General features: G+C 39.6%; 1 protein-coding gene across 1 annotated transcript in view; it reads right to left on the bottom strand.

Moving 5' to 3' along the window:
* Positions 1 to 441: 441 nt before the first annotated feature.
* Positions 442 to 20439, bottom strand: part of RNF19B (ring finger protein 19B) — a 65284-nt gene continuing 45286 nt past the window's right edge. Inside the window, exons 7-9 of the mRNA XM_063455860.1 lie at positions 7485 to 7692; positions 4378 to 4509; positions 442 to 1176 (exon numbers count right to left, since the gene is read on the bottom strand). Of these exons, the coding sequence (XP_063311930.1) occupies positions 783 to 1176; positions 4378 to 4509; positions 7485 to 7692 (734 nt within the window). The 3' untranslated portion in view covers positions 442 to 782. The remainder of the gene's footprint in view (positions 1177 to 4377; positions 4510 to 7484; positions 7693 to 20439) is intronic.

The raw sequence follows: 20439 nt of genomic DNA, 5'->3' as shown, positions 1-20439 counted from the left end.
CTGAATAGCAAGATCCTGCTAGATCTTGTCATGACAGCTACCTTGAAACTGAACATCTGCCATTCTAAGCCAGGATTCTACAGGGTATATCCAACAAATGTTAATTCAAGGACCAGGCGTTTGTGTTCAAGGATAGAAAAATAGCCAGTGTGGTTTGTACTTTTTAAAACCAGATTTATTGTTCTGACCCCTAGCTCCTAGTAATGTATCAGAAATGAAAAATAAAAGGATTTTTGAAACCATCCAGGATTGCAATTTTTTCCATTGATTTAGCTTTTGCCACCCCCCTCATGCAATCTGTTCCTGCTACTGAAGAACTTACATAACGCACAATGCATGTTAAGATGGATGGACATGTGAGGTATAATGACTGTGTTTTGATTAACATGTAATGAATCACACAGATTTCTCTGAATTTAAAGCTCAAGTCCTGCAATTAACAATATTTCAATCCAGTTTTATTTTTTCAACAATTCCTTACAAAGGAAAAAAAAAGCTGATTCACCATATTCTCTGTAAATATTACATAAATAAGATCATCTATACATCCAGTCAAAGCCAATAAATTAGAAGAATTTACATGAGAGATACAGGCCTATCACAGTGAGGGGGCAAAGAAAAAGAAAAGTCCAAGACAAAGCATTTAGGTAGAGCTTACAGCACGCCTGTGCACTAGGTTATCCTGTCCACTTACAGCATTGTAAGGAATTTCCATTGGAAAAAAAATAATGCAAATAAAATATTAATAATAAAATTATAGAGGTGGTGTTGCTGGTGTGATTTTACACTCGCACCTCTATAAACTCCACTTTGGAGAGCCCCTCCTCCCGGGCACAAAGACCTTCCTGCTGTGCACACATGCGAGGCGGGGGGCTTTCACGATGAGGATCTGGTGGAGAGGGTGGTAGAAGGTGAGGGGAATCATATTCCTCTGACGCCAGGTCAGGCACATCATCAGACTGCGCATCTGAACTCTCCAAGTCGCTGCGGATGCTCTCAGGCTGTGCCAGTGTGATGTCACGAGGAGGAATCTGGTCTCTGCAACAGTCATCATCCTCGCCTTCCACAAGAGGTGCTGCAACATGAAGGGATTCCTCTGTACTGCTCTCACTCATCAGCTGGTATCTGGAAGGTTTTGCTTCTATATGAACCTGGATCTCCAGGTTATTAACCTCCCTGAAAAGAAAAATGGAAACAAATACCAATCGTCAACATAATCTTTAAATGATACAATGTGCAGATAAGGAATTACAAGGAAGGACCTCAGGAAATATAAAGTCAGTGCAACTGCAGTATAAGCAGAACAGAACTTATACATTTGCTATGGAGCAATTCTGCATGTAACCACAAAGGAAATCGTCTTTATGAAAAAAATTAATACTAAATAACTGATAAAGTACGGTTATATTAAAGACTTAGAATTGTTAAAAGGACCACTCACACTTCCATGGTTTGATAATTGGTATAGGAAAACCAATCTGTTGGGTAATTGTAATGTTATGTAACTCAATTTAAAGCACCTTTAAAGCCCCCATAACGAGTGATCGTCGATATAAATATATAAAGAGCAGGACTGTTTATTGGTCTCACACATACAAGAGAAATATTCTATTGGAACACGGTATTCTGTGTGGTTTTCTGTATAAGATCTCTGCACAGGAGTGAATGGGACCTGCTTGTAATGAACAAAAAGAACAGGAGTTGCAAAGTAACTGATAGCAAAGAGATCTGATTCAGTTCCCCACAAGGTGGATCAGAATTCAGATACTTGCTGCAAAACAGACATTCAGAGAACAGTCTTTTCTTAAATGGATTACACAGTTGTATATTATATAAAAGTAAACATACTGTATATACCATATTTTTCCATATGTATAAGACAACCCATATTTTTTAAGCACAAAACTAAGAAATACATTTTTTAGACATCTATAGGCCACTCCCCGGGGTCTGGCTACGTCCAGACACTGGTTCCCTGGACCGCCGTCCTGCTGTTGGCGGCAATGATGCAATCTGCCTCCAGTACCCTACGAGGGGATGTCCGGGAAAGGCCTCACCCTGCGGCGTCTATCTGTAGTCCGGCGCCTGAAGTCTTGGCGTGGTCCAGAGTAAAGCGAAGAATCATGCGGTTGCGCAAGATCTCCCAGACCCATGCACACAATCGATCAAATTTCCGGAGAAGTGCCTCCTCTGCTTCAAGTATGTCAGCAGACCGCACAGGTGTACAACACAGCCCCCATGCCCGCAGGAACCTGGCAATAGCGAACCCAACAGTCATCTGAGTGTTCTGTCAACGAGTAGCTAAGTTTGTGCCCAAATTACACTGCTTAAGTACCATAAGTATTTGGCTTCATAATTAGATTTTTTTTTTTTTTTTAAATTCTTTATTTTTGTAGTGCACGCATATAGTACAGACAGGCTTGAGGTACCCCAAAGGCAATCCTCAGGCTTTTTCCACGCGAGCATGCGGGGTGTATTCTTAACTGGCACATTTTTTTTTTTTTTTTTTTGTTATCAGGCTTAACAGGCTTAACAAAACATATATAAGTAAGTTATCGCTTTACATAAGTATAAGTAACATGCTAAAACAAAGTAGCTTATTTCCTTGTAGGAGGTACAATCATAGTGTGTACATTAGCAGATTAGGCACGTGTTAAGGAGGCCGATACATGACAGGTAAGCTGGCATATCTTTAGTTATCAGCATACAAGTAAGTTATCGCTTTATATGAGTATAGGTAACTTTAAAGATGATTGAGGTGTACACTTAACGTCTTAATTTCTGATAGTCATCTAAGCTGAAAAAGTAATGTAACGTTATGCGTTGTTGCTAGACCGCTAGGTGTGCACTGTAAGCATTGTTATTATAGCTTGGACAAGGCTGCTGAAGTATTAAGACATAATAGTAATAGAGTGTGTACAGTTCAAATAGGTACATAGAGAGCGAGGTAGGTGTCCGGGCTGTAGGTTGTTGCCAGTGGTAACAGTGTTACTTAAGTTAGTCCCTTCAGCCTATGCCCACCTGGCGTACCGACCTGTCCAGCCTGAGGGTGCAGAGCAGGGACTCTGTGCGGTCAGGAAAGGTGTTAAAGTCCTTCAGCGTAGTCAGAGGTATCAGCAGCTGGGGGTGAGTCATGTACTTGCAGGTGCTGGTCTGCCATGGCTCGTCCGGTCCCTGCTTGTTAGGTTGGAGCTTGCACCTTGCTGTTGTTAAGGACGTTGGTCGCTGCTGTGGCTTCTCTGGTGAGGTCTTCACCCTGAGTTTGTGTTTCTGCGCGGTCTTAAGCTTGTGGGGTGAGTGGTGCATGTTTTGCTGTCTGAACGGAGTTTCCGCAGCCGGTGCCTGTAAGGGCTGTGTCTGGCGACCTCTGGGTAAGCGCTTACCCGGTCGTGGGAGGGCGGTCGTGTTTCGTGTGGCGGTTTGGGTCGGCATACCTTGTACCGGACAGGTGAGGCTGCCTGAAGCTTTACGGCTTCCCCTTGCTCCCCATCTCCGTGGGGTCCGACAGGGCCCAAACTGTCCCGATCTCGGCGCCATAGAGACGTTACGTTGAGGGAGGGAGGCAGGTCGTCGTGGTGCTGTGCTTTGTCCAGCTCCGAGTGCCAGTTTCTCCTCCAGCCTCTTCCAGAAGTTTGCAAATAATTTGTCGATGCGGGCTGGCAGGTCATCGCTTAGTAGTTGTGGGCCAGTGTGGCGCCCTTGTGTCATTCCCCTGTATGCAGCCGCCATTTTGGGTAGGTGCTGTATCAATGTGTGTTCGGCTTGTGCTCCTTTGGGTCTGGAGCTGGACCGGGATAACCCCCTCCGGTCCGGGGGGGGGGGGGAGGAGGGCAGCTGCGTTGCTCTGCGGCTCCGAGGGCTGAGAGAGCGGCTGCCTCTCTACAGCACCACGCGGTGTAGGCCGAAAGCCTCGGTCCGGGGATTCCAGTGGCTTAAATACTCGTGAGGGGTATCCCCCGGTAGCCAGATGCCTACCAAGCCTGGTTCTGCCGGTTCGGGTCCAAATCGCCAGGTTGGCCCGTGTTTAGAGTCCAATCTGCTTGGTTAGGCCCAGGAGCTCGTACAGCGTGCGTCCGTTCAGCTCCACAGCCAGGCTCCCCCCATAATTAGATTTTTGAAGGAGCTCCTGCCACGTGCAAATGGCCTGGTTTGCTGTCAGGCCCTGCGCACAAGTTTTTTGTTTTTTTAACCCATGTAGTGAAATTCCCCGTATAAGACGACTCCCAAGTTTAGACTTAAAAAAACAAAAAAAACAAAAAACAAAAAAAGTCTTATACATGGAAAAATATGGTAATTGTAAAAAAAAAAAAAAAAAAAGTAGTGGTTGGTCCATTGGATTTAATTTCCATGGGGTATATACAACTTTATAGTACTCACCTCTCTTGTGGGTTGTATGAGCTGATGATGGAACCAGCCATTGCTCTGGTACTAGCGCTATCACTCACAGCACCCAGACTAACAGAGTCTTTCTGGCAGGTCTCTTTCTGCACATCTGCCTGTACCTCAAGCCTGCATAGAAGAGATGCAAATACATTTAATAGGAAGCATAATGTCCATGGAACACAAAAACAACCACCAGAAAATGAAAATAAAAAAAAAGATGTAAAATTCACTCAAGGTCAGGTGAAGATCAACATATCCACGTGCCATATCAAACACACAGCGTTTACAATGTACATGTTTTCAGTGAAACCACTGCAATCAAGGATATCAAACCAAGACAGAGGGGCAGTGTTAATAAAGGAAGGGACAAAAAAGGGCTCATATTACAAACTAAAGCTGATGTGTGTTTACATTTTAAATATGCAGCTGAAATTTGGTTTAAATTTAGTTGGTCAGCAGTGTAAATTGTTCTGAGCACCCCAGAGGTCAGCGACCTTAAACATTTTTTTGTATGCTTGCTTATTTCAATACAGGGAACCCTATTAGGACCCCCACTACAGTTTCCCTCTAATAAGCAGTCAAACACAGCAAAGTTGCACCCAATTATTGAAATGCTGAGAAATTGCCAGTTTTATAAATGTGAAAAGGGTTTGACACACAGCACTTTAGCGTTCCTTTAACCACCCACCAAAAAAAACAAAAAAAAAAACACCTTACAAAATAACAAGCAACAATTGCGTCCACTGTAACCCTTTCACTCTGAAATACTGTATACATTATTTTACTTTAATTTTGCTTTGCAGTGCATGTCAACATTAAAGGGATTCTCCAGTGCCAGGAATACAAACCCAGATCCTGCAGTGCCCCCCACTCTTCCGCCCCCCCTACCCCCCCCCCCCCATTCCCATGTTGCTGAAGGGGTTAAAACCCCTTCAGCTACTTACCTAAATCCAGTGCCGATGTCCCTTGGCGCTGGGTCAGGCTCCGCCCACGCTCTTCCACAATGGCCGCGTGTGCATTAGACCTCCCCATAGTAAAGCATTACTCAATGCTTTACTAGAGGGAAAATCTGACACTGGAGGTCCGTGAGGATAACCGACCAGAGGTCAGTTTGAATTCCAGAAGCCCTCTAGTGGCTGTCTGGTAGACAGCCACAGAGAGCAGACTTAGAGCTGCAATGTAAATATTTCAGTTCTCTGGAACGTCAATAGTTTACATTGCAGCACTAAGTATAATAGGGGCACAGCACCCAGACCACTTCAATGAGCTGAAGTGGTCTGGGTGCCTGGAGTGTCCCTTTAATTTTAACACATAAAGCCTCATCTTACTCTACTTTCTTATGAAGAATTGAAGCTCAGAGTTTTGTAATATATTTTTTTAAGCTAAGCTTTATTCTGCCCCATAGATATCTATGTAGATCCCTCTTCCAACAGAGTACAAGTAAGTGGAGTAAATTTGAATTAGAAACTGTATTCATGAATTATAACTATCAATAAAAAAAAAAAATATCCTCAATCAATCCTCGCGGCATAGCGAGTAGAGGCATTAGGGAGATTTCCATCTCCCTTATTTTATTATGGGGGTAATATTGACCCTCAGAGTGACGAATGAATGGATGAAGTTCGCATGCCCAAGTGTTTAACTGGGCATGTGCGGAAATTTCACAGCGCTATCTAGTGTGTGCAGATGACGTTTCCCACAGGGCCTTCATTTGCGCCCAGGACCTAGGTATGGGCAGAAAATAAAGTTTAAAAACTAGGTAATATTGGTGGCTTAGGGGCATTTGGGGTGACTGGGGGGGGGGGGGGGGGATAGTTGAGTCAGGAGGGGGGTTAAAAAAAAACCCAAAAAACGGGATTCGGCCATGACAGTGCCGCTTTAAGTGCAACACATTTTTCAAAATGTAACGGAGAAATGTAAGAAAAAAAGTAGTGACCTCGTATATTAACTATTATTTCTTTGAATATTTGGTCTGGTGGGTTTTTTTTTTCTTCCAAAAGGCATTCAAATGTTTCAAAATCTGTTAAAATTCTGATACAATACCTCTTCTTCTGTGAATCTCATTTTGAAATTACTTTGGATAGACTGCAGTAACACTGATGTGTGGTAGGGACTTAAAGGACCACTATAGGCACCCAGACCACTTAAGCTCAATGAAGTGGTCTGGGTGCCAGGTCCCTCTAGTTTTAACCCTGCAGCTGTAAACATAGCAGTTTCAGAAAAACTGCTGCGTTTACACTGTGGGTAAATCCAGCCACTAGTGGCTGTCTCACTGACAGCCACTAGAGGCCGCTTCCTCGATTCTCACTGTGAAAATCACAGTGAGAAGGCGCTGACATCCATAGGAAACAATTGAGTAATGGTAGTCGCATGCATCTTAAAACTGATGCTTATTTGAATGTAGTTTGAATGCACGCGCGCAGACGTCGGCTGGAGGAGAGTTCCCCAGCACAGAGGGAGCCATGCGCTAGAGAAAGGTAAGTGGCTGAAGGAGTTTTAACCCCTTCAGCCCCGCAGGAGTGGGGCCATGAGGGTGGGGGGGGGACCTTAATGCCAGGAAAACGAGTTTGTAGGAATACAAAGTTCTGTTCCTAACACTATAGTGTCCTCTTGACCACCCCAATGCTTTCATATAAGGTTTTCTCTAATGCTCAATGTCCTCATGCAGAGTGTGAGGACACCCATCATCGTTTCACGTAGTAAAAATCCATGAAACTCCTTGAAGTACCTCTAGTGGCTGTCTGAAAGCCACTAGAGAGTCTTAGTCATGCAATGTAAACATTGCAGTTTCTCTAAAATTGCAATGATTTACATTGAAGGACTAAGGGGGACAGTGACACTGCCTATATTACGCAACTCTGAACAGCAATCGACACAAAATTGTGGTTTTTATCTTACACATATGCACCAGGTATCCACCCCATGTTTACAATCAATGCTATAACAAATTTTATATTAAACACAGTGTGCTTGTTTGTAAAAAAAACAAACAAACAAAAAAAACCTCTCAGAGTACCTATTGTTGACTGTTACCAAAAAGTTTTTAAGTCAAAATAAGCATCAGTTTTAAGAAGAATGTGACTTCCATCTTGTATTTATACCTGCAATACTTGGCTCTTCCTCCACTCAACATGCCTCCAGTTAGGCTACCACCAGAGAGTGCTGCAAAACTGGCTGTCTCACTGTAATTTCCTTGAAGGACACTCAGCCCATCTGTTGGACTCCCACTAGTGCTCAGTACACTTGTCAAACCTTCCATGCTGCTCTCCCCGATACTTGGGTTCTTTAACGCTCTCCATGCGTCTGCCACTGGGAGAGAAAAAAAAAAAACGAGAAAAAATAAAACAAAACATGAAAGTTACATAGAAAATGCAATGCATAAAATTTTACACCAACTGCTTATAGGCACAGAAAATACCCTACAATTCTAAAATAAAAATAAAAAAAAAAACACTTTAATAGCAAGATATTTTAATTCTTTTTTTTTAATGTCTCATTTTTATTTATTTTTTTTGATTTTATGTTGATAACAACGGTCATATCATATGACCCTGAAGCATCAGACTGGGATACAGAAAGAAGAAAACAGGGGAAAATGGGGAACATGCTTAACATTTAATACCGCCCCTATACACTAGTAATATCAACTTTTTACTATATTTTTATACCATTATCCTTTCTCCTTAATCCATACTTCTAAATGCAATGCACTCCCCCCCCCCAACAAAAAGATAACAAAAAAAAAAAAAAAATATATAAAAAAAAAAAAAAAAAAAAATATATATAAAATAAAAATAAAATACAGCAAAAGATAAAGTAAGGTCTATTTGACATTATTTAGCAATAGTGCATATTGATCTCTTATTACCAGCCACTGATGCCATCTACGCTTATATAAGTCTTCTCTTCCCTTTATTCGGCTTGCCATTTTCTCATATATGCTAAAGGAATCAAATCTACACAAAGCCTCTGCTATTGTTGGTGCTTGTCTATTTTTCCATTTGTAAGCTATTGAAATTTTTGTTGCTGTTAAACAATGGATAATCATAAATTTTTCTTCACGAAGCTGTGTGGGAAATATATGAAGTAGAAAACACTCTGGACTGTATGGAATATTAACCTTCAATGCTACCCTAAAAAATGTATCTATCTCCTCCCATAATTTACTAATACTAGGGCACAGCCAGAAAATATGTAATAACGACCCCTCATGTTTTAAACATCTCCAACATAAATTGCTCGTCCCCTTAAAGATATTTGCTAATTTAGATGGCACCCAGTACCATCGCATAATAATCTTACAATAGGCTTCCCAATGATTAAGACTACTGGAAACCCCTTTGGTTATCTTTAATGCCTGAAACCAACTTGATAACGAAAATGATTCCTTCAAATCTCTTTCCCATTTTAGAGCATATTCCTGTTTCTTAGGTTCCCCTTGTGTCAGAAGAGTATTGTAACAAAAGGACAAGGCTTTAATATTAGGCAGTCTCCCTGTACACTTTAAAGCGAATGGTGTTAGTTGCTGAATTTTTTGCATATTATTTACTTGCAAAATATTCCTAATACGTAAGTATGTAAATAATTCCCTGGATGGTAGAGAATATTCTTTAACCAAGTCAGGAAATGATTTAATACCTGAATCGTTATATAGTAACCGTATTTGACATACCCCTAACTTTGTCCAATCATCTAGCTGCAAGTCTGAGGTAAAAACAGAGAGAGTCTGCAAGGGTGCTGCAAATAATAAATCTTGTCCTATAGAAAGTTTAGAAATAGCCTCTCTCCATATGCGCAAAAGAATTTTTGTGGGTGGGAGCATGTCTACTGCCTTGTTATGTATTTTAATCCCTGACCATAAAATGGAAGTTAGTGGGCCTTGTGTAAACTGAGAGCTTTCTAATGGTAGCCATAACGGCAAAGAGGCCCTATCTAGAGATGAGAGGCCTTGGGCAAGTATGTTAGCCTTATAATACATTCTAATATTTGGGACCCCTAAACCCCCTTTAGCAAATGGAAGCCAAAGTTGCTCTTGTGCAATTCTTGGTGGTTTCCTTTTCCATATGTGTGCATTGATCAATAACTGAAACTTCCGGAGTATAGTATATGGGATAGTAATTGGCAGTGTGCGGAAAAGATAAAGAATATGTGGCAAAATCATCATCTTTATTGTTTGTATACGGCCCAGCCAAGATATTTCTTTATTCTCCCATGTTTTAAGTTGATAGTCCAGTTTATGTATAAGTGGAAGGTGGTTTTCTTTTATTATCAACTTGTGTGTTGTAGGGAGTTTAATGCCTAAGTAGGAAATAGATGATTTCCGCCAATCAAACATATATGTCGCTTTTAATCGTTTTGTGACATCTATTGGGAGTCCTAAAACCAATGCCTGTGATTTTTTAGAATTGTTTTTGTAATATGATATTTGTCCAAATCTTTCCAGCGTGGTGAGTAGCTGTGGGATTGATGATTCTGGATCTGATAAGAATAAAAGGACATCATCCGCAAATAAAGCAATTTTTTGTTCCCCTATTGGCGTAATTACACCTTTAATAGCTTCCTGAGATTTAATATATCTTATTAAGGGCTCCATACAAAGAATAAAAATCAATGGTGAAAGTGGACAGCCTTGCCTGGAACCATTTGTTATTTGGATTGATCTGGACAGAAAGCCAGAGTTATATATTTTGGCCGAAGGATTAGAGTAAAGGGCCATTAAATTACTCAAAAAGGCTATAGGAAACCCCATACTTATCAGTACCTCTTGCATATAAGTCCAATTTAGTCGATCAAATGCTTTCTCAGCATCAAGAGCTAATAATATGCCCCTTTGGTTGTTAGTTTGTCCCCAGGTGATTAAGTTTAGAAAATGGCGAGTATTATCTCCTGGTTGTCTTGATGGGACAAACCCCGATTGTTCTGGTGAGATCAAATCAAATAACATAGGTTTAATTCGCATGGCTAAAATCTTTGCATATATTTTAATGTCCGTGTTTAGTAAGGATATAGGTCTTAAATTAGCACTCTCGTTAGGGACTTTACCTGGTTTGGGCAAAGTGATTATGTGCGCCAGAAGCATTTCTTCTGGTAAAGACCCAAAGATCTTAAATTGATTAAATAAGTTTGTGAGATGAGGTGTAAGTTGAGGTTCAAAGGTTAAATAAAAATTGTTTGAAAACCCATCTGGGCCCGGGGCTTTATTTTTAGGTAATGTGTATATCACCTTTCTTACTTCATCTTCAGATATTTGTTCACACAGAGCCATACTTTGTTGATCAGTCAGTCTAGGCATATTAACCTCATTAAGAAAGGTAGATATTTCCTCTTTTAAGGGCTGATGCAGTTTTAAGTCCAATTTTAAATTGTATAGTTTATAGTAATATGAAGCCAACTCATCTGCTACCTCTTGTGGATTATACAGTTTTGTACCATTTGCATCTAGCAGAAATTGTATTTTAGTCTGTAAATATTGCGACTTTAATTTGCTCGCTAATAGTTTGCCAGCCTTATTGCCCTGTACATAGTGGATTTGTTTAAGTTTTCTCATTTGACTCTCCATTATATTTATAGACTGCTCTTGCATTGCTTGTTTAACACCTATTATTTGCTCTGTTAGAGTTTTTGTGGGGTTTAATTTATTTGCTTTCTCTAGTTCACTGAGTTTATTTAGAAGGTTCCCTTTAGCTTCCACTGCCCTATTCTTCCTTATCGAACCTGCTTGTATACATAGTCCTCTAAGAACTGCCTTAAGTGTCACCCACTTTGTTATAATACTTGAGGGGTCATGAATATGGTCATTGTAGAAGTTCCTAATTGTTCCACAAATTTTAGAAACTAACTTTGTTTCATTTAAAAGTGATTCATTGAGTCGCCATACATTTCTACCCCTGGCTGCAAATTGTGCTTTAAAAGTGATGACAAGTGGAGCATGATCTGACCAAGTTCTGATTCCTATTTTTGTCTCAGTGACATTCAGTAATGATAATTTATCCACTAAGCACATATCTATTCTCGAATAAGTGCTATGAACGTTTGAGTAAAAGGTATAATCTTTCTCACCTGGGTATAAACAGCGCCATGTGTCATATAAATCATGGGAATTAATAAGTTTAGAAAATTTAGAACTCAGGAGGGTGGTCTGATGTAGTGGGTTCTTAGCGTTACTTCTCTTTATATCCATATTTGGGTCTATTGTACAATTGAAGTCTCCACAAATTATAGTTTGACCTTTACACACGGCCTTAATTTTAGAAAATGCTCTACTCAAAAAGGAGATTTGTGAATTATTTGGGGCATATATCGAGGCTACTGTTATGTGAACTCCATTTAAATTTCCAACCACTATCAGTAGTCTACCTTGCCTATCATTATATATTAACTCCTGATTAAATGACCAATCCTCATGAAACATTATAGCAACCCCTTTTGTTTTATGGGGTGAAAACGCATGATATATTTGTGGGTACCTTTTAGGTTTAAAAGTAGGGGGGTTTCTTGTACAAAAATGTGTTTCTTGGAAACATATTATTGATGCTTTAGAATTATTAATCTCCTGTATTGCTACCCGTCTCTTAAATGGGCTATTTAACCCGTTAACATTCATAGACATACATTTAATGTAATAGGCCATACTCCAAACCGAGTTTCTTTTTTGCTTTACCTCTAGTAGTCAGAAATATCTCTATGGAAATGGTTTCTTCTATAGTTATTTTGACAAGAAGGTTTTAACATACCTCTGTCCCTTTTTTTTTTTCCTTTTTTTTTTTTTTTTTTTTTTTCTTTTCTTTTACATTTTTCCTCACCCAGTTACATACTTTTAAACTCACTATAGACCTTACACAGAAACAGAAAAAGAAGAAGGAAAAATTAAAAAACAAAAACTTAGAAAATTTAAATTGAAAAGAAAAAAAAAGAAAAAAAAGTAAACAAAGAATAGAAATATAGAGAATATTTACATGAATTCCCAAAAATGAGAATAATTTGTGGGTCGCAAGGGAGACCATCCCTTTAAGCGTTCCTTAAGGGGGGTCGTGTGGAACGATCCCGTTCTTGAGCCTTAATCTATTCTGTAATGCTTCTTATCGCAGTAACACTAACATCTACATCTATATCTACTGTATATAATGTTCTTATCACCTGTTTTATAAAAAGGTCACCTCATTAACATTTTAGCCAAAGCACGGCTAAACACAATCAATGTTTTGCTTATATAAATATAAATTTGCCAAAAAAAAAAAACACTTTACAGTTTTACTCTCGCTGTACATCCTAGTAGCCCTATCTACCCCGACATTCAAATAACAGCGATTAACTAATTGCATCTGTTCTTGATTCTATACATTTACAATCTGAACAGTTTAACTTCACTTGCCCAGCAACTTTTCAACTCCTTAATTGCAGGAGGAAAAAAGATTGAAAAAGAAAAAAAAAAAAGAACAATAAACACACACAAAAAATAATAATAATAATAATAATAATACTAGTCTGCTAAGCTCACATGCAGTTATCAATTAGCTCCAGAATTTCCATCTAGCAGATTTGCTCAGGATACTTAAGCTACAAAAAAGGGGGCGTGCCTGACTTCCGGCGTAGACGGACGCATGGAGTGAGTGCTCCGTTTGTAGAGCCATTGAAGCGAGGAAAACATCGCTAAAATTCACTTTCAGATAGAGCTAAAGCCCTCGAAAGCCCCCAAGACCCCTAAGCTTTCTAAGTCCCTCTAAGTCGTCCAAACTGTCCTCTGGCCGGGCAACCCTTTACTCACTAAAATCTCACAAAACCCGCACAGGTACACTGCCGGCTATATTGCCGGTTATACCGCCGGCTTCCACCGTTTCACCGTTTTTTTTTTTTCTTTTCAAAGCAACTTTACCGTATGCTGATAAAACCTGCCACAAGCTTGCCAGGAGATTAACCGGAGTGTAGCAGTGAGAAGAGATAAATGGGGGAGAGCTGTTGCGAGACCAGTGTTCTGTGAGACCGGAGAATTGTGACCGGAGACCAGAGAACTGTGAGACCGGAGAACTGTGAGTCCAAAGGTTGGAGTCCTAGGAGTTAGGTAATACAAACAGCACTTACCAGACTGCTAACAGACTGCTACATCGCATGTATGCTTGCTTGCTATACTGCTTGCTACATTGCTTGCTACATTGCTATATTGCTACATTGCTACATAGCAGCTAGAGTTACAGTGCTATAGTGCTACATTGTTACACTGTTACATTGCTACAGTCCTATAGTGCTACTCTGCTACACTCTGTTACAGTGTTACATTGTTACATTGGGGCAGTGATTGGGACATTTTGGGAAAACTTGCAGAAACTCTAGCAAAACTGATTATGTCTCCAGCTAAACAAACTAAACTAACTGATACAACAAGGTATAGCAAAAAGGAACGCCAAAAACAATCCCAAGATGATACTTTGGAGGACTCCCAGCCCAGAACGCAATCTCCGGATCCAGAGGGTCAGCAGGAGGGCCAGATGGATGGGGTAATCAAATCTTCCAAGGCACAAAATAGTTTGGATGACGGGCAAGTGACTAAAGAGTACTTGAAGCTAATGTTACAGGAGCTGAGGGTAACTATTCGAGAAGATTTCTCCACAATTACATCAACGCTACATCGAGAATTGGTAGAAATAGGTGATCGCACTGACAGCCTAGAGAGGGGGACAGAAGAGATACGTGTTGAACATAATAAGGTGATAGATAAACTGAATAAGTTGGAGGAAGAGAACGCCAAATTGTGGCATAAATTAGCAGAAGTGGAAGACCGATCCCGTCGAAATAATATAAGGTTCCGTGGGGTAGCGGAGTCTGTTAAAGGAGATCAAATTCAGTCCTATATTATGGACATGTGTTTGGCGCTTGTACCCGCATTAAAGGACAGCATGTGGGAACTGGACAGGGCACATAGGCTGCCGAGACCGAACCGCCTCACAGCAGACATCCCAAGGGATATAATTGTGCGATTTCATCAATACAAATCAAAAGAGGCACTTATGAAAGCAGCAAGAGAGGTCTCAACGTTACCCTCACCATACAATGGGATATCGCTTTTTGCAGATTTATCAGCTTCAACCTTGGCCAGGAGGAGAGAGTTCTCATATATCACCAAACAACTTCGTGATCATAAAATGGAGTACAGATGGGGTTTTCCGCCTAAGCTGCTGGTTTGGAATAACAGCAAAATGACCATTATTAAGGATGTGGAGGAAGGCTTGGCTACCTTAAAGGAATGGGGCATAGTGTTAAATCAGAATGCTGAAGAAAGTAGAGGGGCAGTAGGTATACATAAATCTGTGCCCCAGTCAACTTTGCAAAAAATTCGACAGGACTGGCTGGTGGTTGAGAAGACCCCTCGTCAGACATCGCAGAAATCTCAGCAAGCTCTTCAAGGGTAGAGGCTTTAACCTAGATATTGACACTGCTATTTCTGCTGTTTCTTATATACGCTGTTATTTTTGGTGACCTAAGCATTACAAACACTTAATATGAGATTTTGAACTCTTTGGTGTTTTTTTTTTTTTTTTTTCCTCTTTGCTAAGTGAAGGGTCTGAAGATATTTTAATTCTAAAATTGTGATTATTCCATATTTTTTATATTTTCACTCTCAAAGTCTAAAAGGGACCATTTAGTTATCACATGAACTTAGCACAGATTTGTGTTACATAGTTACATAGCTGAAAAGAGACTTGCGTCCATCAAGTTCAGCCTTCCTCACATATGCTTTTGCTGTTGATCCAAAAGAAGGCAAAAAACCCAGTCTGAAGCGCATTTTGCAACAAACTAGGAAAAAATTCCTTCTTGACCCCAAAATAGCAGTCAGATGTCTCCTTGGATCAAGCAGCTATTACCCCACTAATTAGAAATGATATCCCTGTATGTTATGTTTTTGCAAGTATTTATCCAATTGCAGTTTAAACATCTGTATAGACTGACAAAACCACCTCTTCAGGCAATGAATTCCATATCCTTATTGCTCTTACTGTAAAAAAACATTTTCTTTGCCTTAGATGAAATCTCCTTTCTTCCAGCCTAAATGTGTGACCTCGTGTCCTATGTATAGCCCTGTTTATGAATAAATTTCCAGATAATGGTTTGTACTGGCCCCGAATATATTTGTATAATGTGATCATATCCCCTCTAAGGCGCCGTTTTTCCAAACTGAAGAGATTTACATTTTTTAACCTTTCTTCATAACTAAAATGCTCCATTCCTTTTATCAATTTTGTAGCTTGTCTCTGCACTTTTTCTAGTGCCATGATATGATATCTTTCTTTAGAACAATTGCCCAAAATTGCACAGCATATTCAAGGTGTGGTCTTACCAGCGATTTATAAAGAGGCAAAATTATATTTTCATCTCGAGAATTTATGCCCCTATTTATACATGACAAAACCTTACTGGCCTTCGCAACGGCAGATTGACATTGCATATTGCTACCTAATTTGTTGTCTATAACAATTCCCAAATCCTTCTCGTGTGTGGTTATCCCTAGTTCACCACCATTTAGGGTGTAAATTGCTTGTGCATTCTTAACCCCGAAGTGCATAACTTTGCATTTTTCTACATTAAATTTCATCTGCCATTTTAGTGCCCAGTCCCCCAATCTATCCAAATCCCTCTGCAGCAAGGCAATATCCTGCTCACATTTTATTACTTTACAAAGTTTTGTGTCATCTGCAAACACTGATACATGGCTTTCAATGCCCATTTCAAGATCATTTATAAATATGTTAAATAGAAGCAGTCCCAAAACAGAACCCTGAGGGACACCACTTACCACTTTTGCCCAGCTTGAAAATTTACCATTAATGACAACTCGCTGTACTCTATCCTTAAGCCAATGTTCTACCCAAGAACAAGAGTATTCATCTAGACCAATTTCTTTTAGTTGGAAGACTAACCTATTGTGAGGAACCGTATCAAATGCCTTGGCAAAATCCAAGTAAATCACATCCACTGCAACACCCTGATCTATATTTCTACTTACTTCTTCGTAGAATGCAATTAGGTTAGTTTGACATGACCTATGTTTCATAAAACCATGCTGATTATTGCTAATAACACAGTTCTTCCCAATGAATTCCTGAATATTATCCCTTAATAGCCGTTCAAATAATTTCCCAGTCACAGAAGTTAAGCTCACAGGTCTATAATTTCCAGGCAAGGATTTTTAACCCTTTTTAAATATAGGAACAACATCTGCCTTCCTCTAATACTCCAGTACAATACCTGAAACAAAAGAATCTTGAAAAATTAAATACAGAGGTTCACTTATTTTCCCACTTAGCTCCTTAAGTACTCGTGGGTGGATACCGTCAGGCCCCGGAGCTTTATTTACATTCATTTTCTTTAATAGCTGTAGCACCTTGTCTCGAGTTATCCAATCACAAGTTATCTGCAAGTTTCATATGCATATCTCTTGCCATAGGATCCTCATTAATATATACCGAAGAAAAATAGTTGTTTAAAATTTCTGCCTTTTCCTGGTCTTCATTGACTAACAGACCCATCTCTGTTTTCAGTGTACCTACACTTTAATTTTTTTTTTTTTAGAATTAATGTACTTGAAAAATTTTGGGGGTTTGTTTTGCATTCTTTGGCTATCAATTTCTCATTTTCTAGTTTAGTGACTTTAATTGCCTTTTTGCAAGTATTATTGGCTTCCTTATATCTTAAATAGGATGCCTCTGATTTGTCCGATTTATATGCTTTAAAAGCCCTTTTCTTATTTTTAATCTCTTGTTTTACTTCTCTACTAAGCCACATTGGTTTTAATTTGTTTCTTTTATATTTATTACCCAATGGTACATACTGTGAAATGTACCTTTCTAATATTTGTTTGAATAGTTTCCATTTTTCATCAGTGTTTTTATCACTAAGGAGTTTATGCCAGTCGATATGTTGTAGAGCTGCCCTAATCTTATTAAAATTGGCTTTTTTTTTTTAAATTATACGTTTTAATATACCCCACATGCTTTTGCTTTTTTGAGATTATTTCAAAAGTTACCATATTGGGATCACTATTTCCCAAATGCTCCCCTACTTGAATGTTGGTTAAAAGATTAACATTGTTTGTTATAACGAGATCCAGACAAGCATCCTTTCTAGTTGGTGCTTGTACCAGTTGTGACATAAAGGTGTCATTTAACACATTCAAAAACTGGATTCCCCTAGCTGAAGTACTAGTCCCACTATCCCAATTCATGTCCGGGTAATTAAAATCTCCAATAATGAATGTGTTACCCCGATTTGCAGCTTTACCGATTTTCTCTAACGGCAGTTCTTCCGCATTAATATTTACATTTGGTGGCTTATAACATATCCCAACCAATAACGTATTTCCCTTTGTTTGCCCCAAGCAGATATCTACCCATAAAGCTTCCACATTTTCCTCGTCACACTCCACATGCCTAAGATTTGACTTGAACTCATGGCTGACATACAAACATACCCCACCACCCTTCTTGTTTATCCTATCCCTCCTAAATAGCGTGTACCCATTTAAGTTAATTGCCCAGTCATGTGTCTCATCCCACCATGCTTCTGTTATGCTTATTATACCGTATTGTTTAGTGTATGCTATTGCCTCTAGTTCCCCCATTTTGTTATATAGGCTCCTTGCATTAGTAAGCATACATTTAATATTACCATGAGTCAATTGTACTTTTTGTGAATTATCAATATTACATACCTCCTCTGTTCTGAGCTTCCCCCTCCCCCCATCTCCACCCCCTTTGTTCTGAGCTAAAGCCCATCTCCTTTCTATCCTATCTCCATTTTCTAGATTGCTTTGACCCTCCCCCCCTACTACTAGTTTAAAATCTCCTCCAACCTTTTAGCCATCCTATCCCCCAGCACAGCAGACCCTCTTCCGTTTAGGTGCAATCCATCACGACTATACAGGTTGTACCCAAGCGCAAAATAGGCCCAGTGCTCTAAAAACCCCAAACCCTCTTTCCTGCACCAAGACTTCAGCCACGCATTGACCTCTCTAATCTCCCGCTGCCTTTCTGCTGTAGCGCGCGGCACAGGTAATATTTCTAAAAATATTACCTTGGAGGTCCTTTTCTTTAGCTTACTTCCTAGATCCCCGAACTCACTCTTTAAGACCTTCCATTTTCCTCTGACTTTGTCATTGGTACCAATATGGACCATGACAGCTGGGTCATCCCCAGCCCCTCCCAATAATCCCTCCACTCTGTCGGCAACATGCCGGACCCGAGCACCCGGGAGACAGCAAACTGTCCGGTTGAGTCGATCAGAGTGACAGATTACCCTATCTACTCTCTTAATAATAGAGTCCCCTACCACCACAACCTGTCTAGACTTCCTTACCCTCTCAACCTCACCCGTACTAGAGGGGCTGTTCCCACGGCTGTTAGAAGGAACAGCTTCCTGCAGTACAGCTACTCCTGAGCTGATGCACCCAACATCTTCACTCAAACGGGCAAATCTGTTAGGCTGCACTAGATCAGGACTAGCTAAACCTTTCCTCTTCCCTCCCGCTCTGCTTCCTCGCCCCACTGTTACCCAGCTATGTACCTGTTCTCCATCTGTCTCATCTCCTCCCAATCCACTACCTGCACCGATTAAACTCTGCTCAGTGAGCAGCAGACTCCTCTCAAGATTATCAATCTCCCTCAGTGTTGCAATTTGCCTCTCCAGATCTCCAATCCAAGCTTCCAGAAAAGCCACTCGCTCACACCCACCACAGAGGTATGGACCCTGGACAGATTTATCCAGGCATGCATACATGCAGCAGGATGTACACTGAGTAAAACTTGTAATCTTGCTAGCACTCATCCCCAGTTGCCAAATAACACAAGTGAGCAAAAACAATATTTACCCTCTTGGTTTAAACTCCCTTGTAGGTTTCAACTCCTGTTGTTTTAACTCCTACTTAAAAGAGACTACTTTAAATGGCCTACTTTCAAGAAAACTCCAGTGAGCCAAAAATAAATTATCCCATGTGTCGACAAGCAGAAAAAGAAAATCGATTATTCTTTGCAAACACAATACTACACAAATACAAATAAAATCCAAAAGTGTCAGTAGAATACACCATATGTGTATATCCACGGTAAGATAAATGCATAAATATACCCAGTTAACACGTAGGACTTATCCTGTGAACCTGTGGTTACCAATTTCACCTGCTACTGTTTACTTCTGTGCAAGCAAATAAATCTGCATTGTGCAATTTATTATGATTACTTTATTTGGTTGCACGTTATCTTTTTTTCTTTCTGAATGAGACTGACATCAATAAAGTTCAAGAATTGAGAAGAATGAGACCAACTATTTTCTGAAGGCGTTTTTATTTGACTCTAAAGTGTGAGTGACCAATTGGCACATAATATACACCGTCACTTTATTATACAGTTTTGCATGTCGTGCTGTTCTTGTTTTCCCTAGCTGGATTTACCCTATATAATGCACAATACTAAAGTGAACAGAACAAATACAAAGTCAAAAACCATAAAATCCAATTATTACAAAATCTAAAAAAGTGTCAGTATAAAACACCATATGTGTATATCCATGATAAGATGAATGCATAAATATACCCAGTTAATAGACTGAAGTTTATGTTTATTTTTATGACCCTGTTCCTATGACTGAGGCAAAAAAAAAAAATCTCTATTGAGATGCTAGTTTTCACTATCAGAGTTAGCAACAGCTTGCTTTCTCAAACGCAAAACAGCAGTGAGAGTAAAATCAAAGCATTTATTAATACATCAATAAAAACCTTACATTTAGGTATATAAGGTTTTTATTGCTGTATTAATAAATGCTTTGATTTTGAAAGTTGAGTGATTGATTCCACAGTGAAACAAACTGCACTTTGCCCACTTTTAAGTGCCAGTTTTGCAAAGATATTTGGTTATCCTTTGAGGATTATTAATTGACCCACTGGCTGAGTGGATCGTTTTCCATACACCAGACTGTAATATGTTTTTTTTTGTTTTTTTTCTATTTACATGGTCTAAATCTAAAAATAGAGTTGAACATTTTATTTAAGAAAACATTTAATTTTTATGCATTATT

Source organism: Pelobates fuscus, chromosome 1 (assembly GCF_036172605.1).
Source record: "Pelobates fuscus isolate aPelFus1 chromosome 1, aPelFus1.pri, whole genome shotgun sequence".
Lineage (NCBI taxonomy): Eukaryota > Metazoa > Chordata > Amphibia > Anura > Pelobatidae > Pelobates > Pelobates fuscus.
Note: the sequence above shows the minus strand (reverse complement) of the source record. Positions and strands in the feature narration are given on the sequence as shown.